Raw genomic sequence first — 16048 nt, 5'->3', positions numbered from 1 at the left:
AAAACATGCTACTTACAGGGGTTTTTAATCTTTTTAGTTATTTTTGTTATTATTACTGAGGATCTTTGCATGTCAAAATGGAAGCTTGATCAGTGTAAGGATTTATCAGAATTTATCAGCTCCTTGTACTTAATTTCTTCTTAATTCCCAGGATATCGGTTATTTTTCTGTTAATTGTAAGGTCAAAAAGGATATCATGGAAGCAATAAGCAGCAGGAACTAAATAAACAGAAGACCGGATCCTTAATGTAAATGTGTTTCCTGGAGGAAAGGAACAAATCAGTGCAGATAATGTAGTGCAGAAGCAGAGGGTGAGGGGGAATAAAAAGATCACATGTTCCAAAACAATCTGTTCAAAAGATTTCTCACTGGAACGTAAGTAGCTCTTCAAAACTGGTGCCCTGCTGAGGAATTTACACACTTGCCAAGGTTTAAGTTACAAATCAAAAGCAAAAGCTATCTACTTTGCAGATGAAAAGTTGTGATACTTGCTAAAAAATTTAAAAAACAAACAGATTTTTAAAAAAATCACAATTATAAGGTACAATACAACCTGCACAATGAGAACTGTCTGTGTATGTAACTGAGACAAGAACTCCAGAATACATCTCTCTTCATTAGAAGTTTTAAGAAAAATAATACTGGCACTATAATTAAGAGGCCTTCGGAGTAAAGGACCAGTTCAAATAATGCTTAATGCTTTTCAAATCCACCAGTTACAAGGTCACATCAGGGTAATTCCACAGTATGTCTCCTGACAACCACGCTTATGGCCTGTTAAAGAACATGCATTTTTATTAACAGAATTGAACAGAATTAAGCTAGAATTTAAAATTTATCTTTATCTAACCATAGGCCATGACTACTTAAAATTTATATACATTTTCCAAAATCACTGATCTGCCCTAAATCATTACCTACCCTTATTTGATGAACTGCTGCTACAGACATTAAGACATCAGATAACTGACAAATGTTTTCAAATAAATTAGTTTCTGGGCCAAGAAAAGATTCTTCCTCCATAGAAATTATATATCTCTACATATATCTTCCCAAGTACATCAAATATAACTCAATCTCTACTACAGAACTCATTGTGTTTCAACAAAGACTTCACTCCTGATTAATTCCTTCAACTGTTTAGTACAGACATGAAGCAAATTCAAGATTTTGAGACCTCTTCCTCCTATTCTACCCCTGTAAGAAAGCAGAAAGAAGATTAGTGAGGCCCTGCTTCTTAAGAAACACACCTGTTAATTGATATTGGCATAGAATTACAACCTAGTTTTAAAGCTGAAGTTATTATATCAGCATTTATGTTAAAAAATAATGGCAAATGCTCCAATAGGTATCCCCCGAGAGCATCTCACCTCCAATGCTTTTGACTGAACAGTCAAAAACAACACGTGATTTAAGAAATAGCTCAAACACAAGGAGTGTAGCTTGTTTAACCTGATACAACCAGTTCTCTCAGCCATGAAAAATTGTAAGACTAATGAGTAATGTTCCAAAATAACAGCACTATTTAGCCCTTTAAAGAAGTTGCTGTTTAAAATGTGCTACCAGCTAAACAACAACACTGAACTGTCTTTCGGAACACTATATTATAGGCATATTTTTCCTTAGGTATTACGATGGCTTGTTACATAACCTTAAACAGCTCCTGCAACATCCTTTTCTCACACAACTTCAGGAAAATGTAGACAAGTGACGGTAAATAATAGAAAAGTCATTCTGAATATCAAACTTCATTAAAACTATACATCTGAAAGATTAATTTATAATTCAGTATAAAGTAAAATCAATATTAAAACAATATTAAGTTTATACTGTAAAGTCTTCAAGAGTGAAGCACATCTGCTTTCCCTTACAGTTTTGCAGACCTGACTCACCATTGCCACCTTCTCTCTTATTAAACTCTTTGATCCTCTACCATGTAGGCATCAGCACCAAGGGCTGGTTTCACATCTGATTCACCAGCAGGAGTCCTACTGAAGGGAGGCTAACTCTGCACTTGGGTATAAATACTAAGAGGTTGGCAGCTCTCTACTAACCAGTGTAAACTGCTATGCTAAAATTCACTCTACCAAAGTAGTTCTGGTTTTGAGGACTTATCCCCCAAAAATTTCTGTAAAAACACATGTAATATTACAGGAACATCAATGTAACCTTTATCAATATACTTCTTGTTGTTTCAGATTCAGCCACTTCTGCCTAAGAGAAACTTACTTGTATTTCTTTAAGAACAATCTAAGCTATCCTACAGTGTACTACAGATCACCATGGGAGTTGGACTAGATGGTCTTCAAAGGTCCATTCCAACCCAAACAATTCTATGATTCTACGATTTCCCTGAAGAGGAAAAATAAACTGGTGGAAACCAAAAGCAGAAAAGTAATTTGACATACTTCCTTTCTAAAGAGAGAAAGCTTACTTGAATATAGTTCTTAGAAGCATAAAAACTTAATTTTAAAAACAAAAATAAAGACAACATCATCCTAGTTGGTATTGAGGAACAGCAGAACAGTACACTGAGTGGAATAGGGGCAGAGAAGCCCTTTAAAAGACAAAACCAATAATTTAAAGGGGCTATAAGTGAACTGAAAAACACACAAAACACACAAAACACACTGAAAAACCAAACAGTTAGGAGAAGGACAGGTCAGACACCAGCAAGGGGAGAAAGCCACCTGGGCATTTCCAGATGACATGACTCAAACTGGTAGAGTTTGACACGCACTGGGGAAACAATCCACATCCCCCACAGGAGAACCACCTTTGGCTTGAATATAGAAAAGGTGGTGTCGATTTGTATAATCTAAGGAACCATAGATAAAAATAACCACATTCTGTTTGTTCTGTTGAATAGGGGATTAAAATAACTGGCATTTTGTTTTAAGTCATGAACTAGAGGTGGATTCACTAGGTCACAATCGGAAAAGGAGAACTGCCAGCCCTTGATAAGCATGGCAATTACCATTCTTTTATATACAGAACTACTCCAAGGGAGTACAGCTTCCTCAGACAGCAATAATAGCATATCCTTTGATTTACACAGTAGTCCTCCTGCAATACAACCAACATCCTGTTTTCATCTTAAAGTACAGCTGGGCAGTTTTTCTGCAGGCTTTATTTATCAGAGTTCCTACAACTGAGTCCCTTCTCATCATGAGAAACAGCACCCTCCAACTTAGCAGCATTTGATTATCTTCCTGGTTCTTTCCTTCTGAAAATTCTAATATGGTACCTACCTGATCTACAGAGTACAAAGATGTACACTGTTTTGAAACAATGTGACTTAAGTTTATATCTATATTTACATATATATTAAGTTTATATATATATATATTTAAAAGTAACATACTTCTCCCACTAGATGTCATGTAAAAACACCCAAGAAAATTCAGAGAAAATGGATTTTCTTACTTTATGGTTTTCAGAGGGAAGGACAGAAATACTGCTCAAATGATCTATACTGTAAGATCTCACAAAGCCCTTAAAACACACACACAAGTTCCTGAGATCTGAAACTGTCTCTGCAAATTTTCCCTGGATTTCAAAGTTTTCTCTGAATATAACAGAGAATCTCTGGAAATGCCTAAAAGAATATATGAATAGTTCTTTTTTATTAGAGACGTCTCAGATTATTTTAAGTATTTAATGATTCTGTGCCATCAAAAGTCATGATTCTGTCAGAAATCCAGTATTTTCCACATTCCTATCCATGAAAGTAAACAGCCAAATATAATTTTGAATTACTTACATGCTCATACTCTAACCATGCAGAAACTCATGAACATGCCTTTCACATGTTGTCACACTTTAGAAATAGTAAGACCAACACTGCTTAACTGTTAACCACTATACATGTTCAAAACAGTTTTAGAATAAATTTTTGTTTGTTGAATGCATTAAATCACTAAAAACTTGCCGAATAAGGAAGGTATTGCTAGCTATATCTGCAAGACATCCACATTTTTTACCAATTTATCTTCAAGCAAGTTGTAAGCACCATGCCAGCAGAACGTTGGTGGAAACAAAAAAATCAGTCTTTCTCATAAAGAGTCACCAAGCCACTTCTTTCTTGCTGCCACTTACATATTTAACTGAAAATATTTGTTAATCAAAGCCACAGATAAACACAATGGTACATAATACTGGCACAGCTACATCAGTTTTAGGATGTGATTCACTTTTTCTGACCAATCTCATTTTACTATCAGAAGCCTAAAGTTTTTTAAGGGGTAGAGTTTAATAACTGAATTTTTACAATTTCAACAAATGATATGCCATGTCTCGCTATCCTTTCCTATCTTTGATAAAGTATCGGATGCTCTTTTACAAACAGACTGGAGATCTTTCTACCATGTTGAGCATTTTTTCCCATACCACAAACTGACGCAAGAAAACACTCAGTGTATGACTGAGATGTGAAACATTGATGTGACTGGAGGTGAGAAAGACCTATAACTAGAGTTTTCTAGATCTCATTGGTTTTTTATTTTATTTTTAAATGAAAGTTAAAAACTCATAAAATGATTCTTTCTAATCTTGGAGCTTTTGTTTACATGTAACAGAAGAACAACTTTACATACTCAACCATTTTTCCTTTCTAAGGGCATGTTGTTGGCAAATGAACTGCACACTTCTCAATTAGTCATGGTAGGATTTTGCAAGGGTATTTCTATCTCAAGTTGCTGAAGTTCTTCCAAGTGGCTCTGACAAACATTTGTTTACAAAATAAACAATTCACTGGGCACTTAATTTCCTACTACAGATCTCTGCACCGCAACAGAAAGAGGCAGCATCAGCTGGTCAGAGTACAGACACTTCATTCAGCAAATGGGAAGAAAAATCCAGATGTTCTTCTCTAGTAGAGACAGTATACAGGACCTCTGTCTCTTCTGCAGGGGAGCAGAGCTTTGACTGACACTATATAATCTTGCCACGAGACCATTCAGTCAGGGTATCAAGTAATTTTAAAATCTCCATCTATAGTTGACACATATAAAATACTGCTTGGCATTGTATAAGATGAAATTTCAGCACTTACGTGTCAATATTTCCAAACATTCTCAATTCTACCATAAAAACTTATTCTGGATTAAGTGCTGGCAAGTAGTTTAAAAAAAAAACAACCAAAAAAAACACCCCACAAACCACGACTGTAAACCTGTTAACTGGCAGGCTTTACAAAGTGGAGCTAAAGAATCCAGGAAAATTTCTGTTGAGTAAAAGTAGGATGAAAAAAAAAGACAGATGTTACAAGCAGTATCTTAAAGAACACCATCAGAAAGCAAAAATAAGAACCAACTGTTTTGTTTGAATATTTCTAAAACTGTCATAGCACAGAACACCATTTTTTATCCTCAAGTAAATAATTGTATATTTTTAAGATTTAATTTAACATTTACAAGTCATTGCATTTCCCTCCTCCTCCTTTATCCATTTGAGATTTACGGATAAAGAAGCACTACAGCAGTGTATCTGGGGAGAAAGACTGAAAAATTTGTGAGAATGTTTGGGCAGTGGAAATACGAAAACAGTCAAAGAAAGATGCTTAGAAATAAGACAGAGATTCCAACAGTTCAGAAAATGAAGCCAGATCCTTATTACTTTTCCAAAACAAGCTGCTTCAAATTCTCTCCTATTCCTCTCACTATTGACAATCAGCTCTGAAGGAGTGCTTATAAAACGCTCTGGTTTTCCATATCTTCTAAATTTTCACCATGATTTTCTATAACAGCGAATAAGCACTGCCTGGTGTGTTGAGACTATCTCAATAATATTTAGGCTGGGGTGGGCAGATATGTGCTCTACAATGCAGAAGAATAATCAAAACAAAACGCGCAAGTTGCCTAGATTTCATAATTCTCTGATCCCTGTACATATCACTTGGAAGAAAAACAGACCCTCTCCCCACCTCACAAAAACCCCAACCCACAAAAAACAAAAGAGAAGCATTAAGGAGCTGAAGGAATAAAGACGCGTCTGACCCAGTTCTCAGTTCATTTCTACAACAAATGTCCTGATCAGCTGTCATGCAGACATCAAGTTAAATATATCTAATTCTGAGAAGGGCAGCATGTAACACCTTAAGAAAATTACTGCTACTGGCCCAAAGTCATAAGTAAACTCTTACTTATTTGAAAGGAGAAAAATAACAAAATAAATCCTATTTAATGTCTCTATATATCACTGCTGCGTTAAGATCTCAGCTCCAAGTCCTGAGACACTTAAGGCATTACTCAGCCACAGATAAGCAAGCAGACGAGAACAGCAACTGCCAAGACAGCTGATGACCCCTGTTTAAAGCACCATATGAAAGGGCCTGGGAAGCCCTTCTCCCCTTAAACACTGTAGCGAAAATAGTCTCCATGCCATGTAAGTACAAGGGAATAAGATGCATTAACCTAGGTAAAATGTGATATATAATATTTAAAAACAAAACCACATTTAGGAAAAGAAGAATCTATAGTTTCAGAGTGAAGTCAGGGGAGGAGAAATCAGATACAGGCAGAACGGGACAGGGGAAAACACAGACAAACAACAAGAAACACCACAGATGGAAGGACGAAGCTGAAAGGCCAGGTTCTTTTTAAATCTCAAAATTAAAAAGAATGCGCAAAAACAAAATTCAAAAAACTAAAAGAAAACTTATTCTATGAAAGAGTTTCAGGACAGGGTTATACATTGCAAAGTAGTTTAAGGTAATAGGAGGAGGAGAGATTTTCCTTCCCCCCATTTGGAGGGGGGTGGAGGAGGTGGAAGTTGTCTTCAAAAGCATCTGCCACCAATAAAAGCAGATTGGGAAAGACCACTTTAGCTTCCACATGTTTAAAGCCACAAGGGTTAAGGTGCCTTAGGAACTGTTACAATTCTTCAAAGTTCCTAAGCATGACCTATGAGAAACTCTTTTAATTATAGAAAAGAAACAGTAGCACATCGAAGTTTAAGATTGAGCAAAACGGGACTTTCCCCAAGTAGTGAGTACTTCAAAAACCAAATGAGGTAAAAATAGCTCAAGGAAGGTGCCAAGGATGGAATCAGTGAGACTACTTTGTAGTGTGAGGGGAAGGAGAAGATCAAAATTACAGGCAAGGGGAAGTGAGAGACCATGAATCAGAGACCAGCAGAGAATACAGAAAAGTTGAGGTCTGGAGACTTCGTAGAGTAGATGGAGAAAGCAATAACTCTTAAGGAATGAAAGTTTGGGAATCTAAGGACAACTTTCAACACATAGTGATAGCTCAACTTTCAGGAGTTCAAGTTTCTGAATTAAAAAAAAAACAAAAACAAAAACAAACCAAACAAACAAAACGCCAAACCCCAGATTTTTCATGGCTTGGATTTCTGATTTTAGACAAACTCCTGAAAACCATCAGAAATTCCACCTCTGGAAGTTTCACCTACTATACAATTCCTATCAACTTATGCCTTGTTTTTATTGCAAACTAAAGAACTAAAAACACCATCCATGCATGCAAATAGTTTCTATGCTCTCAAAGCCAGAGTGCCTTCCTATTTAATTCTGGACAATATGCATTTTTAATGAAAAAAAAACCCAAAAGGTTTAAGTCCAAAGCTAGTAGCGAATAAAGATGTCCTTCATTTCTGCCTGAAGGGCATACGACCATGCATGATGAGTTGTAAACATTTGTTTTCTCAACTTTGTTACTAACAGACATCTTGGCTCCTCTCCTTTTTTTTTTTTTTTTTACTAAATCCAGAGACGAAACATTGTTTCTCCCTAGTAAAAAACACTTTCAACATTGCTGTGACAATGACAGCTAAACAACAGATACCTCAAGTAGATTATCTTCTACCTGCAGTATTATGTCCATTTGTTTTGTCAGTCTAGTTGGACAGTACAGAGAGACTGTACTAGGTTTTAGAAAGGTCAAGAGCAATACAATGATCCTTAAACGCGTGGTAAAATACTAAATGATAAAACCCAAACTTGACACACTATTCTTCCTTATTGTCCTTCTAATTACCTTGACACCTACACACAAAAGTATCTGGGCAATGATAACACAAAGTTTCCACTGCTACCCTATTGATGGTCCCCTATCTTGGAACATTCTTATTTAACTCACTTTATTCAGCAAAGTTCTGAGTATGTCAAACTGGGGAAGAAAAAAAATTCAAATTGGATGCAACATATATTAAAAAAACGATTCATTTAATGAAAATTACAGAAAAAGCAGTCTCTCCAGGCAACTTTGTCAATGATATGTTTGTATTATAAGGACAACTAAAAAATATGCTTATGCCTCTCCCACAGCAAAACATTTTAAAGTTACCTGCTAAAAACCCACATACAGAGCATTAGTCTTTGAAAGAAAACGCATCTAAAGGTCTGACTTGAAAACCAGGTAAAATACCAAAATTCACTCCCAACAGGAAGCCAAGGCCCATGAAGAGAACAAGATTTTTAAACCAACAAAGCAATATTCAGCATTATTGAATTGAAAAGGAATTTCATTTTAAAGAAAAATATCTGAGCTTCTAACGCTGCTATTTTGAGATGAAATGGTGGAGTTTTGTTGTTTTTTTTTTTAAGACAGTGTCACTTTGTAGGAGAGATGTAGGACAAAGAACAAAAATTGTACCATTATTAGTATTTGAGAAAAATTCAAGCTCACATCATTTCTTGTTTAGCATAGAGTAATTGTTTGCATTGTTTGGGGAGGAGAAGAGGTTGGTTTGTTTGTCTGTTTTTAAATAAGATTGATCTATGTTTTCCAAAACAAGTAGCTATATTTCCAGAACAGAAATAAAATTCGAAGAAATGTGCAAAGAGGATTTTTAAAATACAGCTAAGAAAGTACAGCTTGGAAGCTATTTCTTCAATGAAAACCTCTGTAGAGCTAAAACTTCCAACAAAAATCAATGCTTTCTCACAGAAGAAAGCTTACGCCTAGCTAAAAATATTCATGTGCTCTGTTTTCTTTAACTGAAAATAGCAATCCTGACAACCCCAGTCTTGCAACACAGTTGACATATAGGCAAGCTCCCCAGAGAGACATTTGACAGATCGATTAGGGATCCATCCTTTAACCACCTATAGCACTTTGATCACTTAAAACCACCAAAAGATCCAGATAAATATATGTGCCCCTTCTGAACACAATAACCTCCTAGCAATTAAAAATAAAACCAGGAACTCTCAATTCTGTAAAGATTCTGATATTATTCCACTTCTGATGCATAAAAAGTGTTTCTTAAACTATAGAAAAATACACGTTTATCCACTAGTCCATCACCACGTAGATTTTGAGTCAGAATGCAATTACTGGAACTCCAGTTAGTAAACATTTAAGTTTGCTTTCAAACAAAGAGTTGCATTTTTAATCATGGGCCTTTACTTAAGAGAGAATTCAGGTGAAACCTCAAGTTTTTAATTGCTTGTTTCAGCTCAAAACAGCAGGGGGTGGTTTCCCCCCTCCAACTCTTCATTGTCCCGTGCTGCACAGCCAGAGTTTCCTCTTCATTGTGCTAATGCTGGGCATGGCCACAGAACTCTACAGGGGTCTGGGAGCCAACATCTCAGTTTCTTGTCATCCTCTAATGCCCTGGCGTCAGCTCTCCAAGTTTCAGAGCAGTACGCAGTGACAGCAAATACAGTAAAGAGCAACTCTTTTGCAAACAGCAGGCAGCTACATGAACTTAAGTCATAGTAGCAGGTCAGCTGTTGGGGAAGCAAAGAAGAGCCAGGTGAAAAGCAAAGAAATTGCATGATCAGACCTGTTTGAACTTGCAAGCAGCCATAGGCACTCCTTGTATCCACTACATTAACAGAGCAACTCATCATACTGACTTGTAATTTCTAGTAAAAAAAAAAAAATAGTTGAGCAGGCGCTAACATTGTTACCACCCCAATGGCTGGCTGGATAATTCGGTATCTGCTGCTCCCCAGCACACACGGAACTACAACAGTGGCTGCTAGAAACAACGGCAGTCAAGCTAGAAAAACTTGCACATTTACAAACTTTCTTCCAAGCTACAGTCAAGTTAGAAGCAGTACTTGACTTTCTGAAGGGAGACCTATTTAGATGTTGCCAGATTACAGGAGAAACCATTTATTTGTGACTTTAAATATTACTAGTGAGTCAATTCATCTGTCAGATGATAGGAATCCTGTAAAGATGTTCACTTTCATCTGAAATCGTAGCTTTTGGTCCCCTATAATGGGCTCTCTTCTTCTTCTTCCACCCAACACAGATGCACCTACTCAACATAAACAGTGATCTTCAGGTTTACATAAACACTGTAATCTCCTTTAAAGTTCACCAAAAAAATCCAGTAACAATGGAAAGAAAATAACCTATTCTAGGATAACACTGAGATCCGCCTTCCAGTCTCAAGTAGTTTTTCCCCTGACATGCTTTTGCTACCTCACTAACAATTAGCTCTCACTTTTCCTTTTCGCAGGATACCATCACACTTGAACAAAGCTTTGAAATAACTCTGCTGATTTCTCTATTTGTGCATTACCCTCCCACACATTTTTTCACTCTAGTATCCACATTCCTCAACCCCCTAACGTTTCCTTGATCTCATTCCCACAGCAACACACTCCGCCAGTGAACATTACCACTGACTAGTCAAGAGGGACCCACCTATGACTTCAGACTTGACAAAGTTTGAGTAATCAAACCAGCTTTTAAATACAACATTCAGTTCATAGCACTACTGTGTCATGCAACTATTTGACATTGCCTCGGTTCAGGACGACACATTAAAAAAAAACCAACATAAACACCTCAAGAAGTATTACATGTATGTTCAGAACTCAGTTGGCAAATTACCCCCTGGAATGATGAGCATTCAAGTGGCTCCTGATGAGGATCCACCCACAAAGCAGCTAACTCTTTGTTTCAAACATCCAGCAAATTCTATGGTCACAAACTCTCAAAGTTCTTTCCACTCTGTTATTGCTCAATTAGTTGATCATGTTCAGGGACATGGGAGTGAGAAAAAAAATGAGCTATTTATCTTCAAGTCTTCAGTCTAAGAGATAAAGCACATCTAAGATTGGACCACTTGTTAGATTCATGCCAGCCTAACTTCTGATCTGAGACAGTATCAGAAGTGCAAAAGGTCTTGCATTTATTCATAAATACATTTATACAATAACGTCATATACAGAGCAATAGCAACAGCTTATTCATTGCAAGATACAACTATAGTTTTAGCCCTGACCTAAATTTCACCAAACTGAGTAAATTCAAACACACACCCCCCAAATCTGCTGCTGTGGCTTGGCAATAGAATCCTTGTTTTGAAGCTATTGCTACACTTTCTGTCCCATCCCACACTCTACATGAGGGAAGACTTTCATTTATACTTGAACAAACCTGTGGCTATGTTGTGAACTGCCTCAACCAACAACATGGAAAAGAGAAAGAGAGCTCAAATCAGTATACTAAGCTCAATGCCAGACCCCTCTCAACACTGAGCCACAGCTGATGTCTTCAGAGATTCATAATCTGATTGAAATTATTTGATAGAAACTCAACTGTTACACACAAAAGAGAAAAGCTGGATTTCTCGTTCTTTCTTAAAAAAAAAAAAAAAAAACCCCACACCTCTCACTTCCTCGAATAGTGAAAAACCAAGTGAAAAAGACTGGTCTCCTGTTCTTCTTACTGAACTTTTCAAATAGGCCAAGCAACCAGGGACGGAGAACATGAAGACACACATGAGGGATGTCCCCAGCAATAAACTAACCAAAGCTCAGTCCGGCTCTGCCCCCTTCCCACCCCCCATCTCTATCTTCAGCCCCTAGAGAGCAAGCAGCTGTATCTCCTAAGCATGTTTTCATTAGACACACAAAAAGAAAATAACAAAACAAAGGAGTTTTGCTGAAGTAAAGCAGGTCAGAAGCTGTGATTTTGGAAGTAGGCATATAGCTTTAAATATGATTTAAGGGAACAAATGAAATAATATAAGATTATCAGAAACTGATTAGAATTGAATTAAAGATGGGTCTCAACACACATGCTAATATTTCAAAGGAACTCAATCTTCTGTTTACTAAAATCCAAATTTGCTCCAATATTTTAGCATACTATTAACTTACAATATAGTTCTTTGTGGTAAAAGCCTGTGTCAACTAGTGAAATCCACTTGTTAATGTAAAAATGAATTTACTCCAGGGTACGGGATTGCTATCCAGCAACAGCAGGAAAACTGTGTTCAAGAGGCAGGATACCAATCACAGCCACTTTTTAATTTTTTTTTTCTTTTTTAAGTATTAAAACACACATTTTCCTATCATCCCATAACACAACCAACACACAAAGCTAATTCAGCTCTGTGATAAACAGGAGCAAGCTGTGTCAACTGGCCTGGCAGGAGCACACTGTCCTGAGTGCTGCTCAGACTCAAGGCAAGACGGATGAGCTATAAAATGCCTAAAATGTACGTCCAGCCAAGTTTCTTCTGCTACCAGAAGAAACTATGTGTCATGTCCAGCCAGTTACTGGGCACACCTCCTATTCACCATATTCCAAAAAATTCCAGCCAGTTACTGGGCACACCTTCTATTCACCATATTAAAAAAAAATATTCCAGCAGAGGTTTTTTTTTTTTAAAATCTCTACTGATTTAGCTTGATTGTGTGGTGAGAATAACACTGGCACATTTTTCCCCAAATCCAAGCAAACATTTTTATCCACAACTGGGTTTAATAAACAATTTTTCAACAGGAAAGCATAATCCTGCATTAAAAAAAAGAAAGAATTGTCTTCCAGGATATAATTATAGGATCCTTTCCCAAAGCTTGTCTGCGTAGAATTGATAACAAAATTCTATACTTAAGAGTCACCGATGATTAAGTTATATATAAGTTTCAAGGTTAAATAAATATCGATGCTTGAAAACTCACAAAACACCTTTAACACCTCCAGCCTTCTTGGCAGACAGCATAAATACATTTTTTAAGCTATGAAGAACTATCAGTAATTATACCACATAACTTCAAACAGTGATTTAAGAACACACTTACTGGTAAACAGTTTTCAGCTGTGGATTAACAACATTCTCTACCTGGCTAGACAGGTTAAGAGACATAATGCAGTATCATATCATTTGGTAATTAAAGAAAATTGCTATTTCAACTGAAATTCTTTCTGGATTCCACATTTTTTCCTATAATTTCAGAGACAGAACTGCAGTACTGCTTACTATTCAAAAACGTATCTGTGGATCATTTTCAGTACATTGGGAGTTGCCGTTTTTGTTAGTATATCCAGATTTTTTTCCTCAAACCCAGTGTCTGAATGAGCAAATGAGACCATCTTCAGGAAATAATTAAGCCTGCCAATAAAGAACTCTGTTGTAACACGAAAGGAATGGCAAATTGATTTCCTAAGTAGCAAATTATATGGGAACAGCTGATAAAAGGCCTGAAAATATAACTGCAGGGCTAACACAAATGAGCACTGCTGTTAGCTATGCGTTTTTCAAAACTGAGATGTAAATGCTGACAGATGCTTGAAGTCACATTAAGGGAACAGACTACTTTTCCTGACTTAGAGAAGTCAAGCAGCAGCCAAAATTCAGTATAATCAACAGCTTTATGGCAGGCAACAGGCCCAGAGAAGCTGTCAGGACAACCAAGATTTTAATTGTGCCTTTCTGCTTGTTTTCATATTCTTGCCCACAAGTAAAACTGAGACCTTCAAGACACGCGGTTTTAGTTGCTTCCTAACCTGGTATCATGGTCTATTATCATACGCTCAGTCCTTCCAACTGAGCTTACATACCCAAAGTGTTAAACATGTAGTAGTTGTCTATAGTATAACTAAACTTTCTACATTGATTAACAACATGAACTTCATTTCTCAATGGCCATACATAAACGTAGAATTGCCACGAGGCCCTAAATGTGTAAGTATCCCTCCTCTATGAGTCTTCCATATTCACTATAGCCATGACTCCAAACAGATCTGATAGCTACTGCAAATACTATAATAAATTACCATCAACTGCACCTGTTTATCCTGTATACTCTTGGTCAGACATCCAATTAATCTATTTTTGCATATAATATGGAAGCTTCAAGAAAGCCTTGGTGTTAAAAGATACACTCACCATGTATTTGTCCCTTCTATTTACAGATAACTCCAGCAGTCTTGTCAGTATTTTGGATCACTCAAGTTCCTACTTAAGTTATTGAGTGAATTAATTTTCTTCAAACATACCTGACTAGTTAACTCAAGGGGAAGCCCTCCTCCTCCTGATCTGTGACTGGGGTAGTTTCACTTAGATTTAAAATTACATTCTTTAAAGTTACATTTTCTGACAGATTACAATCAATTCGTCACAGGAACCTAACTTGTAAAAACAAACCAACCCTTTTACTTCTCCCAACAGATGCTGCTTGTTTATTTTTCTTTCCTCTCCCAGTGTGGGCAGTTCCCGGAGCGCTGGAAAGCGCCCGTCTCTCCCACAGCGCTGCCACCGCTTTCACACAGAGAACTGAGAGTTGACGTACACACACCCTAAGGATGGCCAACACTGGTAAATTTTGTGCTTCAGAGATTTCCTAGAAGGGCCTATCCCGACAACGAAGCGCTCCCCGACAGGTACCGCACCGGCGGTTTCTGGCAACGCCGCAGCCCGGCAGGGGCACCCGGGCTGGGACGCCGGCAGGTCGCGGCTCATCCCCTGCGGAAAAGCCCCCGGTGAGGAGCGAGGGCAGGCGGTACCACCCGCACACGCTGGCCGCTGCTCAGGCAGGCGGCACCCGACAGACCCGTCCCGCCGCAGAGCCCGTTTCCAGCCAGAGGAACCGCCGAAGATGCGGCCAAGGCGCGGGGACGGCGCTCCCTCCGCCCGCTCCCGCGCGCCGGCAGCCGTTTAACGGTCGCGCTGCTCCATCTGCCCCCGCCCCGCTCGCGGCTCGGCCGAGGCGCTGCGGTCCTGCGCGCAGCTTCCGCCTCGCTCCCCGCGCCGCCGGGGCGCACGCACTCGCCCTCCGGCGCTGAGGAGCCGCTTCTCGGCCCTGGTTGTGTCCCAAACGCCGCATCTCGCAGCCGGACGCGCGCAGCGCCGGCCTCCCCGCCCCGAGCTGCCCCCTCGCACCTCACCTCGCCAGACCCGGCATGACCGCGGCGCCCCGCCGGCTGCCCCTCTGGAGCCGGGGAGCGTCCGGGCCTCCCACCCGTGCGGTTGGCCGTGCTTACCCTGGGGGCGGCGGGGCGGCCGCCTGCTGAGCGCGGCCGTCCATGCCGGCGGCTGGGTGAGTGCAGGTCGGCTCTCGGGGACAGGGCGGGCGCAGCCGCTGGGATCCGCCCGCACAGCGCCTCGGCTCCCGCCTCACCTGCTCGAGGCGGGCTGAGGAAGACGGCCCCGCTCTGCCGCCCCCAGCGCCGCCTTGCCCCCGAGCCCGGGCATTCCCCGCTGCTCACAGCGCGGCCATGGGGCGTCTTCCCGGGGCGGCGGCCGCAGCCACGCACAGGGCTCCGCCGGGCTGCCAGCGCCGCGGCTGCCGCTCGCTGAATCACACCTTAGGCGGAGGGAGGGGGGGAGGAAAAAAAAAAAAAAAAAAAAGAAAAAAAAACTTCGCGGCAAGAAACTTGAAACGTGGAGCCTTCCCCGCTCCAGCACCCGCGGAGAAACAGAGGCTCCCTGTTCCCGGCTCAGCTCCTCCCTCTCTCTCCCGCTGCCCGCCCGCCCCCACACACCCGGCTCTCCCTCCAGCGGCGGCCCGAGGCCCGGCCGGTACGGAGACTCCGCTCGGCCCCGGCCCCAGCCACGGGCTGGCAGCGGCCAGCGGGGGCAGGGCCGCTCCTCCCGGCTGGAATTTTCCTCTGCCGGAGCAAAGCGTCCCGGCGGCCGCCCCGAGCTTAGCCCTTTCCCATTCCAGCCACCAGGGCGCGGGGCGGAATCCCTACAGGTGGGGAGAGCCCGGGGATCAGACTCCGCGGGGGACCCTGCGCCCTCGGGCAGCCGTTCTGCTCAGGGATCACAGCTCGCTCGCCCCGTGCCCGTTGTCGAGCGCGCCGGGGACTTGTCCCGGGTGTGCGCGTTGAAG

At 40.3% G+C, this 16048-nt stretch overlaps 1 protein-coding gene across 5 annotated transcripts in view; it reads right to left on the bottom strand.

The window, feature by feature from the left end:
* Positions 1–15653, bottom strand: part of COBLL1 (cordon-bleu WH2 repeat protein like 1) — an 84616-nt gene extending 68963 nt beyond the window's left edge. For 4 of the 5 annotated variants that reach the window (XM_065637848.1, XM_065637853.1, XM_065637850.1 and 1 more), the window contains exon 1: positions 15335–15653. In XM_065637848.1, the coding sequence (XP_065493920.1) occupies positions 15335–15408 (74 nt within the window). In that variant the 5' untranslated portion in view covers positions 15409–15653. Of the gene's footprint in view, positions 1–15197 lie in introns of all 5 variants that reach the window. The other variant, XM_065637851.1, reaches the window with a different exon arrangement.
* Between the last annotated feature and the right edge of the window lie 395 nt (positions 15654–16048).

Source organism: Caloenas nicobarica, chromosome 6 (genome assembly GCF_036013445.1).
Source record: "Caloenas nicobarica isolate bCalNic1 chromosome 6, bCalNic1.hap1, whole genome shotgun sequence".
In the NCBI taxonomy this organism is placed as follows: Eukaryota; Metazoa; Chordata; class Aves; order Columbiformes; family Columbidae; genus Caloenas; species Caloenas nicobarica.
Note: the sequence above shows the minus strand (reverse complement) of the source record. Positions and strands in the feature narration are given on the sequence as shown.